General features: G+C 33.8%; 2 protein-coding genes across 2 annotated transcripts in view; both read right to left on the bottom strand.

The window, feature by feature from the left end:
• Positions 1-1,967: 1,967 nt before the first annotated feature.
• LOC126490599 (olfactory receptor 147) lies at positions 1,968-2,942 on the bottom strand. The gene has a single exon (XM_050125651.1). The coding sequence runs from the start codon at positions 2,916-2,918 to the stop codon at positions 1,968-1,970; it is 951 nt and encodes a 316-aa protein (XP_049981608.1). The 5' UTR covers positions 2,919-2,942.
• Positions 2,943-9,878: 6,936 nt separating this feature from the next.
• Positions 9,879-12,184, bottom strand: part of LOC126490651 (olfactory receptor 143-like) — a 9,337-nt gene continuing 7,031 nt past the window's right edge. The window contains exon 2 of the mRNA XM_050125720.1: positions 9,879-10,786. Coding sequence (XP_049981677.1) covers positions 9,879-10,786 — 908 coding nt within the window. The remainder of the gene's footprint in view (positions 10,787-12,184) is intronic.

Below are 12,184 nucleotides of genomic sequence, written 5' to 3'. Positions count from 1 at the left end.
ATTCCATTCTGCACCTATCAGAATGGCAAAGATCCAAAACAGGTTATGCTGGAGAGGATGTGGGGTAAGAACTCTCCTGCATTGCTGAAGAGAGTGCAAACTTCTACAGTCACTTTGGAAATCAATATGGTGATTTCTCAGAAAATTAAAAAAAAATTCTACCACAAGACCCAGCAATGCCAATTTGGGGTATATACCCAAAAGGTAGCTCAATCATACCACAAGGACATGTGCACAATTATGTTTATAGCAGCATTTTTTGTAATAGCCCAAACCAGGAAACAAACTTAGATGCCCATCAACTGAAGAATGGACAAAGAAAATTTGGGACATTTACATAATGGAGTACTACCCAGTGATGAAAAATAATGACAGTTTGTAATTTGCAGGCAAATGTACAGATCTAGAGAGAACCATATTGAGTGAGGTAAACCAGACCCAGAAAGAAAAATATAAATATGATATGTACTCACTCATAAATGGCTTTTAGACATAAAGCAAAAGAAAACTAACCTACAATCCACAACCCCAGAGAACCTAGACAACAAAGAGGACCCTAAGAGAGACATACATGGACCTAAATAGAATTGGAGAAAAGACATGACCTCCTTAGCAAATTGGTAGCATGGGGCCATGGGTGAGGGTAGAAAGAGAGAGGGGAGGAACGGAGGGCAGCAGAGAAAAATGTGTAGCTCAGTAAAAACAATAAAAAAGAAACTGTAATTAAAATTGTTATTACATATTTTTAAATAATTTTCTGACCTGCCTAATTATGTCTTATAAACTTTTAAAGATCATATTACTTTTATGGCAAAAATCAGAAAATAAGATATATTCAGCATATAGCATATTAATAAAAGTATTCAATTTTGGGGACAGGGAGATGGCTTAGTATGTTGAAGTGTTTGCCACCAGAGCCTAATTACCTAGACTGAATCTTCGGAACCCATGCATATCTGGACTTAGTGTTCACATACCTATAATCCCAGTGTACCTGTGGGAGGTGCAGACTAGAAAATCCTTAGAAGTGCATGTCCCATCTAGTCTGGATTACCTGACATTGAATGTAGCTTGCTTTGAACAACTTGGGAAGATGATAGTAACACCTACTTGTGGACCTCTCGTCTTCAAACACACTTAAAATTTTTAAATAAGTATAAAAACAGCCAAATTTTAAAATATCCCCAAAAACACAAGTCATTTTTATTTTTATTAGATATGACTTTAAGTAAAACATATATATTCAGGCCTTGTTCTTAAATGTCCATGACAATGTTCTTATTTTTCTTGCAATCTACATTAATTAGGAATTATGTATGCAAATAATGAGTTTTTCTGATTTTATTTGTAAATGAAAAGTAAAACTATACATATTTTGCTTATGAATAACAATGATAATTACATAGATATCTACTGTGTGGTGATTAAATTGAAGAAAATACACATCATCTGACATAACTGCAATGTCTTTTTAGCATGAACTGCAAAATCTATTGCTACATAAATTTAAAATATAAAAATGATTAAACAGAGTTTCAATGAGAAGCAATGAATTCAAATACAATATTCCTGATCGAAACCATACAAATTAAAAACCTTATTGTCATCTCCTACCCAGCTTCCCAACATTATCATAACCATATTTCTACTATAAAATTAGAAAGCACCCATTGTTTTTCATTTTTAGTTTTAGATTTAGATTTAGATTCTAGGCCAATAGCCTAGAATAAGAAATAGCAATAAAAAATGCCTGTGTACTTATTTCTTCATAAAAATGTTACCAATTATTTGGAGTTCCTATTAGATTTGCCAGAGTTACAGAAACAAAAATGAAATTATCCAAATAAAATATTGCAAAAACAAGTCTACAAAATTACACATATAATAATAGGTAAATTCTCATTCACAAACAAAAACAATCCCCCCAAATTTAATCTTCCAAATTCATAAAGAAAGATTGTTTCTAATTAAAATATGTTTCTCTTCTGAAACCTAATCATTGATTTTCTTAATGCCACCTTGACGTCCTTGTTCCTAAAACTGTAAATCAGGGGATTGAGCAAGGGCCCAACATTAGTGTAGAAAACTGAAGATATTTTTCCTTGTTCCATAGATCCAGAAGAATATTTAAGATACATGAATGCTGCTGATCCAAAGAAAAGAGAAATTGCCATGATGTGAGAACTACAGGTACTGAAGGCTTTTGATCTTCCTTGCGTGGATTTGATGTTTAAAATGCTGGCCAGGATAAAAATGTAGGAAATGAGAATGGTAAGACTGGGGACTGTGATGTTAATACCTACAACTATGAGAACTATGACCTCATTGACATAGGTGCTGGTGCAAGAAAGTTGAAGGAGGGGCAGAATGTCACACAAGTAATGGTTGATGACGTTAGCATTGCAGAAGGTCAGTCTGAGCATGCATCCTGTGTGGGCAGAGGCTCCTGCAAACCCCATCCCATAAGCAGAGAAAGATATCACAGAACAGACCTGAGGGGACATGGTGACCTTATATAGCAATGGGTTACATATGGCCATATAGCGATCATAGGCCATTGAGGTCAACATGTAGCATTCAGAGATGACAAAAAATAGAAAGAGAAACAGCTGAGTCATGCACGCTACATAAGAGATGGTATTCTTCTCACAGACAAAGTTCATCAGCATTTTGGGACTGAAGACAGAAGAGTAACAGAGATCAATGAAGGAGAGGTTGAAGAGGAAATAGTACATTGGTGTGTGCAGGTGAGGTTTGAGACCAATCAGGGTGATCAAACCAAAGTTTCCAATCACTGTGACAATGTAGATTATAAGAAACACATAAAAAAGAGGCAGCTGGAGTTCTGGACGATCTGTCAAACCAGCAAGAACAAATTCAATCACCAAGGAGCCATTTTCAGCCAGCATGCTTATCATTGAAAATCTAGGAGTGAAGAAAATTTTAATAGTGAACAAACCAGCTCTGTTTCCAGGTTTTCAACAGTATCAGAATTTGGAAAAATTGACAAAAATTCTTCTTTGTCATATGAATATATTACCATACTCTCAAATAACGGCAAATTTGAATTACTCTTGCCTATTTCATCTTTATAATCTGGTTATTACAATAATATTCTTCTACCCATGCCTCAGCCTATGGACGTAGATTGTCTGACCTGCATGCCTATATTGCATACACCACACATACATATAACACCTATCTTATATAATTAACTTATTTTGTCTAACATGATGATCTTCAATTCCATCCATATTCAATTAATATAATTGCAATACTGTTTATTATTTAAGTAACTAAGCCTACACTATGCATGATGTCTCATAAACTTTAAACATTGATAAACTTAGGTGATGTGATATATCATACAAAATGCATGCCCTCTTCTGGTTTATCAATTCCCATCCATTAGTTCCATTAGACAATCTAGTTCTTCCTTAATAAAGAAGAGAATTTCTGTAGGACATCATTCACACAGATACTCCTTATGAAAAGAAATTACTTACAGTCTGTAAGATTTCCATGGTACTTATTATAAGACTCTATGAAGTTAACAATTGATATAGGATATGAAGACTATCCACAGTAGCTTAATATTTTCACTAATTATATTCTTCCATGTCCCTTCATATTTGTTTCTACTCTATCCTAGATTCACAGAAGATGGAAAAAGGTTTACTTTCAAAAGTCTGTAAAAGCATGCAAGAGAAAATAGTAACTAATATGGGTGAGGGTTTCATTAGTGATATTTTTAATAACCACATTATACTTTTATAACACATAAACTATTTATATACATGGTACATTAGTATTTTGTTTAAAGCAGAATAAACACCCCCCACATACTAAGGAAGCTTTGTATTTCATGTGGTACCTGGACCTCTTCTGCATGTCTTACTATTAAACTGAAGAGGAAGCCAACACAACACAGAGGAAACACAAGCAGGCAGACAGTAGAGTTTGAATCCTGCCCTTCCGATTTGTTGTTATTGACATTCAGTGCAATAATTATTCTCCTTTCTGTCCACAAGAGGAATTGGAGACATGAATAAAAAATGAACTCACTCTTTCTTGTTTCCGAATAGACCTCTATATGCGTCACCCCACCACTATCCTGAAGGTAGAACTGACATCAAAAGTGGAGAAATGTCATCATAACGTTCTGCATGACAAAAGGGTCATAGCACATGTCTCCCAATCTGAAGGTTACAGATGTCACCGTGAGATGTGCATAACACTTTTAGCTAGTCATTTTCCCAAATACAGTAAAGAAAAGCCACAGACATCCCTCCAGAGCCACTATATCAATAAAGAACATGGCCTGCTTATAATTCTTTTGGACCTGATTAGAAATCCAGGAACAGATATCCCTTAAGGCACACTCTATGGAGATCAACAAGAAAGAGAAAAAAAAACAAAGTCTATGTTTAAATCCCAATTTGTCACAGCAGGCATAAACTTTTCACCAGGGATTGTCTAGTCCACTGGGCATAGACTTAAAAAGATGAACATACAATTTATATCATTAAAATTTTCAGTGGCATGAAACTATTGTCTAAATTAGTTGTAGTTAAAAAAATCTGTATATAGTTGAAGTAAATTTTGTTATGCTCAACTTTAGTAATTTTATTATATATGAATTATACTAAGGGTTGCTTCTAATTAACTTTGAACATATTCTTCTCATAATAATCTCTTTATTTAACATATTTCCATTCCTTTTCTCTTCTACAACCCTACTAGTACCCATTTTGTATTTCAGAATAGATCTCACATATAAAAGAATACATATAACACTTACTATATATAATTAGCTTATTTGGGTTAGCATGATGGTCTCCAGTTTCATCCATTTTCAAACAAATAAAAGAATTACAATACTATTTATGACTTAAGTAATTAAACCTACATTATTTAAGATGTATCATGACTCTTTACATGCTTCAATTGATGGGCAATTTGCTTAATGTGTTAAATTACACATATATCATACAAAAAAATGGAAATTGATTTTTAGACCTTTCTACTTTAAAAATTTATAAAAATGGAATGGACCTTTACTTCATGATAGTTTGTCTTCTATTGTTTAGAGTAAACTTTACACACAATAGAATAAAATTAAATCCCAAGATAAATTGATACTTATGAGCACTCATATTAAGAAAACATGACTTCATCATTTTCACACATACATGGAGGTATACTTAAGAAAAAACATGGTAAAAATTTTGGGTAAAAATTAATGTGTTTAATATACTTTAATGTAAAACTTTTAATTTAAAATTACCTTATACAATAAGTGTAGTAGGTGTTTGCATTTCATTATGAGTTTTTAAGAAGGCAAAAGAACTTTTGATGACTGTAAAGACTATGACACATGTATATTGTATTTCATGAAATCATATTGGAAAGATTCAACGGGAAAGAGAAAAGCATCACGTGGTAAAGGCATTCAGGTTGGGCAGTAGTGCCCTGACTCGTTGGACTGATAAAAGATAAGAAAGTCAAAAAATGGGTAGGTGATGTTTCTCTGTGTCCCAATAGCCACTTGCAAACAACCACTCAGACACTTATCCTTAATTTTACATGCTGGAGCAAGAGCTCGAGCTTGTTAGTATCTAACATTTTAAATTAACCCATATTTTTATTTATTCTTTGCAATGTGGCAGTGTCTTCTTTCAACACAGCATACTCATCATGCTTCTTCCAGCTTCTCTTCAGACTCCCCAGACTCCACCATTCTTCTCAGAATTCTCTCTGCTCCCCAAATCCTGCCTAGGTGTTAGCCTGTCAGGTTTTTGTTAACGACAACAACAACAAAAAAAACCTTATTTACAATGCACAAAGATAGTTCCACAGCATTTCCATTTTTGTCTAATTAAAAAGGAAGCTTTAATTTTTAACATATTAAAATTATATACAATAAAAACAGTTCTCAAGTAAGAATTACAGTTATAGAGCTGACGTACTGAAAATAGCCTGGTATTGGCATAAAAACAGACAGAAGGTCTAATGTAACTGAATTGAAGACCCAAATAGTAATCCACACATTTTCAAACACCTGATTTTTCACAAAGATGCAAAAAATATAAAATGAAAAAAGAAAAGCATATTTAATAAATGGTGCTGGCATAACTGGATGTCAATATGTTGAAGAATGAAAATAGATTCATATCTATCGCCATGCACAAAACTCAAGTCTAAGTGGATCAAAGATATCAACATAAATCCAGCCACACTGAACCTTATAGAAGAAAATACGGGAAGTACCTTTGAACGCATTGGCACAGGAGACCACTTCCTAAATATGATTTCAGAAGCACAAACTCTGAGAGAAACAGTTAACACATGGGCCCTCCTGAAACTGAGAAGCTTCTCTAAAGCAAAGGACACAGTAAACAAAACAAAGTGACAGCCTACAGAATAGGAAATGATCTTCACTAACCCTACTTCAGAAAAAGGTCTGATATCCAAAATATACAAAGAACTCAAGAAATTAGTCATCAAAAGAACAAATAATACAATAAAAACGTGATTTAATATGATTTTATGAAATTTTTACCAGATTTTAGAACAGAGTTTTCCAAAGTATATATTTAGAAATTCAAGATAAATAAGTGAAGAAACAGTGATGCAAGAAGAGATAGGAAATATACCCAGACTCTTTATACATTTTTAACAAAGATTTTTATGCCACAGTCAGTCAGTAACTGTTAAATAAGTTTTAACATTATTTTGCCACTAATTGATTTACTATGTTGAATTTTAAAAATTGTGTCATATCCAATAATTTTTAGTAATAAATTTTATTAAATACAGTTTTAATATCAATGGTAAAATATTTAATTTTCTACATCAAAGAATAAAGCACTAAAGAACTTGCTATGTAAGATTGAGAAATGAAGATCAACCTGAGAATTCACATAACAGTATCCATAGGTGGGTACCATAATCTGTCTGCAATTGCAGCACTCAGAAGGTAGAAACAGGGTATCCTTAGAGCAAGCTGGCTATCTATAGTAGCTAAATTGGTGAACTTGGCTATCAATTGAAAGATCCTAACTCACTTTGTAAGTGGATAGTGACGGAAAAAAACTCAGGCACCAACATACATATATGCACTATGTGTGTCCACACATGCTTATAAACACCACACACATGTGCAGATGAATAAAAAGAAAATAAAGCCAGGTTATACTCTGTTTTGTTCTCCAACAGACTAAGCTGATAACTAGAAAAGAATTCTCAAATGATGCTTTGTATCTTGAACTTACGATTCCATGTTTGCTTTGTATTTAAGTGCATTTTAGGTCTGGGTTTTACAAAACTGATTCTGTGTTTTTAAGAAACATTGTTATGTCTACCAAAGTATGTCTATATGAGTAGATTTCAAGTTATTATTCACAAATTTAATCATACACATGCTACAAAGAATGAATTGAAAATACAAAAACATAGCATATCCATGAGAGTCAATATTAGAAACATTTGATGATTATAAAATGTTGTAATAAATCAAAATTACATAACTCTAGTATCAATAGTTTTATTCAGATTGACTGAACGAATTAACTAGTCTAATGATTTCTCAGCCTATACATCCAAACAAATATTTTAGCACTTTTCAAGTATCGTGATCTTCATAAATTAAAGAATCACAGTTTAAAGATCTATTGTACTCCAAACAGGAAATAACCACTGTTTTTATCACCTCTGAACTGAATAATTCTCTCCTTGTGCAAAGAGTGAAGCTGCTGATATTCAATAAGCTCACAGTATTTACAAAGCTCTGACTCAAGACTTTGTCACCAGTAAATGGTCTTTGATGAAAAACATACTCTATGTAGAACTGAGAGCTTCTCAATGATGGGACTTTACTGAGCCATTGACCATGGCCAGGGCTTCTTAGCAACATCACTAAGTATTCTATATTCTATATTTCTGTCAGACACTGAACAAGCCTAGCAAACTCATTATTTCACTAGGCTTGACTTGTGGACAATCATTTCTTCTCTGAGATTGGTACACTAAGTAGAATAACTGAAAGCTTAAACTTGTGTCACGAGAAAAATATCTTAAAATATGCATGGAGGGGGGCTGGAGAGATGGCTCAGTGGTTAAGAGTACTGACTGCTCTTCCAGAGGACCCACATGGCAGCTCACAACTATCTGAAGATCCAGTTGCAGGGGATCTGACACCTTCACACCAAAGCACATAAAAAAATAAAGTTAAATAAACCATAAAAATATATATTAAAAATATGCTTGGAGGACCATCTATTCTAAAGGATTTGGGTCCTGTGAACATGTTCAAAGGAAAACAGTGTGTAGTATAATTAACTTTGTTTTCTTCTGTGTTCTGTCTAAGTCATTTTTCTCTACTAATGAATATGAGACATATATCAGACTCCTTAAATATACAAGTAACTAAATGAACATGAGTCACCAGAAAAGCTTACTCAATCTCCTCAGTCTCAAAAACCTAGGAAAATTATCACTAATCAGAAAAGGTGAAAATATTTATTACTCTTTTTCCCATGCCTGTGTCACTCTAAATTGAGGTGTCTATAGGAACATGGACACTTTTCTAACTGGATCTGAAATCTTTGCATTATCTCTATAACAGGCATCATGACTAAGTCGATTTTCTGACAGAATCCTAACTTCCACAGTCACTGTGAAACAACTCTCTAGAGAGTCTGTCTGGTTTTTTCACAATTTTCTGCCCTTGTGTTTCTTAACCAAATGTACAGTGGGTATGAATCTAGTCTTATGCATAAGCTGTATGGCCTTAAAAAGTCACATAATTATTTTCTCTTTCAGATCATAGAAACACATAAAATAACAAAATAGATATCCATATAATTTTTGGCCCTGAGAAGCAAACTCAATCAAAAGCAAAGATATTCTTTATTCCTAAACTTCAAGTCTAGCTGTGTTTTAGTTTTTAAAGGAATAAAATAGATTTTTACAAAACTGCATCTATCATATATATATATATATATATATATATGTGTGTGTGTGTGTGTGTGTGTGTGTGTGTGCATATAGATATATAGACACATAAAAGTAGGAGGCAATAAATGATGATTTGTTTTGCAGGCATGATTGTAGGTCTGCCATTTTAAAAACAATTATAGACCAATCCATGTATCAAAGAATGATAGTGAAAATTTCAGTTCTATTCAAAACCAAATGTCATATTTTCTGTGTCTTGTGGGGGTCAATTAAAAGAATAGGTTGAATACATACTCAGACTTTAAAGAACCACATTTTATTTAAGTATAGTACAGAATTTCATTACAGACGTGAGACTTCAAGTCTAGAATAATATAATATCTCAGGAATACCTCAAATAATCTTGAAATTTCTAGATCTAGGCTGTATTTTCAGTTTTGCCCTCTTTTATCCCATCTTACTAATTTAGTTAATAAAATATCTGTTGTTTAAGGAAACAAGCAAAGAAAACCAAAATTGTCTCAGAAGAGGAAGAAGTAGTGCATTGAGAACACATTCTATGAGTTTCCATCAGGAAAAGGCACACAACAAAAAGCCATAGGTTTTGTTATCATTAGGAACAGAAACACAGGAGAAGAGGGTCTTGTTCTGAAGTAGATAATGACCAACATCGTGGAGTCATAATTAAGCTGGAAACAAGTCAAGTGGGGAAAATTAGACACCAGAATTACATCTCATAGTGACAGAATGAGAGGTTATAAGAAATCTCCAGACTTTAGAGAGATGAGACAAAAAGAAAGGAAATATATTGAGAAAGACAAAAAGAAGAACAAGGCAAAGCAGAAGAAATATATTGAGAAAGACAAAGAGAAGAACAAGGCAGAACAGTATGGCAGGATTAAGGAAGGTATAATGTTCACTCAACCTGTGATTCTCTTCATGGTTTTCTTCACAGCGTCTTTGACATCTTTGTTCCTGAGGCTGTAAATGAGAGGATTCAGCATGGGAACCACAAGAGTGTAAAACACTGAGAAAAATTTACCTTGGCCTACAGTCTCAGCAGAAGATGGTTTGACATAAGCTAGTAGCCCAGATCCGTAGAAGAGACTAACAGTTATGATGTGAGACCCACAAGTGCCTAAGGCTTTGGACCAACCCTTACCTGATGACATATGAATGATATTGAAAAGAATCATAGCATATGAGACTAAAATAATGATGCTAGATAAAATGAGAATTGTTCCAACTACAGCAGAACTCACAAGCTCATTGACATAGGTGCTACTGCAAGAGAGCTGAAGGAGAGGGAAGATGTCACACATGTAGTGGTTGATGATGTTAGAATCACAAAAGCTGAGCCTGATCATAAACCCTGTGTGAACCATGGCTCCAGCAAAACCCATCATGTAAGAGCCAAACATCAGCAGACAACATATCTTAGGGGACATGACAGTTGTGTACTGGAGGGGCTGACAGATGGCCATATAGCGATCATAAGCCATGGCTGTCAACACATAACACTCAGAGTTGGCAAAAAAGCAGAAGAAAAATAGCTGACTCATGCATCCTGTAAAAGAAATGGTGTTCTTCTTTAAAGCAAAATTCATCAACATTTTGGGAGTGAAAACAAATGAATAACAGAAATCAATGCAGGAGAGATTAAAGATGAAAAAGTACATGGGAGTGTGAAGATGTGAATTTAGAAAAATGAGATTCATTAAGATTAGGTTTCCCACCACAGTGGCTGTGTAGTTTAACAAGAAGAAGACAAAGAGGGGCAGCTGGAGCCCTGGTTGATCTGTTAATCCCATAAGAATGAACTCAGTCACTGAAGAGTTACTTTTCATAGTCAATTGCTTCATTGGTTGCATCTGTAATAAAAGCAGTGAAAAATGACATTAACCAATAACCTGTCTTTGATTCCAGAGGAAGAGAACTAGAGTGGCTGCTTCCTAATTTGGGGGTTTAGTGGACATACAGTAGGATATATAAATAATCTTATAAGGCATACAAATAACACAACTGTTCTTCTTAGTTCCTGAAAAAGTCCATTTCCTCTTTCCTTACACCCATTTTATTTTCATATATCCAGTAAAATGTATTTAGAACCTCAATGTCTCTGAGCATTTCCCCCTGGTTTTCCTAGAGTTTACCAGTAATTAGGGCAGAAAAGAGAAGTATGTAAGTAAATTTAGGAATTTTCAAGAAAAAAATTATTTTTTCTTACCTTTGTTTTCTGGAGCCTTCTCTGCTACCAGAACTCATGATGTTTTTCTCTTTACTGTCCTGAGAGGGTGCAGTTCGCAGTAATAAAGCAGGCTATAATCATCAGTAAGACAAGCCTGTGCTCCTCTAGAAGTAGTGTGGGGGATATAACATAATCTATATTTGAGAAAAATCACCAGAAATTTATTTTCACATATAGAAAAGAAAATCATTATCTTCTATGAATCTCTAAAGGATGAGTTGACTTAAATGAGAATATGCATCTTAAGACTGAGATTCCTTGGAAAATTTATTGGAAACCCAGGAAATTATTCTCTTTGCTACAGGACTTCTTCCCACATTGGATGAGCTCTTAAAGGTAGAAGTAGCTGAACTTATGTTTGTATCCAGTGTCATAACTAGTGCTGGATGCCTAGAGATAATATCATTTCCCAGAAGGGGTACCTGCGATTCAGAGTAGAATTTTGATTGGTCCCCTTTCTCATTCCCCTCATTATAATTCATATAACTCTGAAAGAAGAATGTCCAGGGACAAGGCCACTTAACATATGTATCTTTCTTATGAATATAGTAACAAATATTAGATCAATGAACAACACTGTAGAAAACTTTCCTTCAAGGAGGATTTCAGGTCAATATAAATTTAAATCCAGATTTTACTCTTTGTAACTACAAAACCACAGATTTCTCTGACAGTTTTTTTATTTATAATTGTAAAATAGACTCATAAAAATGATTTAGTATATTTTGAGTGTAGAATTCTCCCCTGAATAAATAAATCTGTGGTCCAATTTCAGTACTGCAAAAAATATACAGTAATATTGTTGAATAAAAGAGCTATCTTACTGTGTGATTCAGTGTTTTACAAAAGGTATTAGAACTCTATTGGTCATATGAAAAGGGGCTGATATGTTTTATCTCCCCTTTATTCTATATTCTTATTCAGATAAATGAGCTTTCTCAGTTTGGGCACTATTGAAATTTGAATTGGATATTATCT

The sequence above is a fragment of the Alexandromys fortis genome, unplaced genomic scaffold (genome assembly GCF_014885135.2).
Source record: "Alexandromys fortis isolate MF-2015 unplaced genomic scaffold, M_Fortis_MF-2015_v1.1 scaffold_253, whole genome shotgun sequence".
Classification (NCBI taxonomy): Eukaryota; Metazoa; Chordata; class Mammalia; order Rodentia; family Cricetidae; genus Alexandromys; species Alexandromys fortis.
This window is presented reverse-complemented; position numbering and strand designations above follow the sequence as displayed.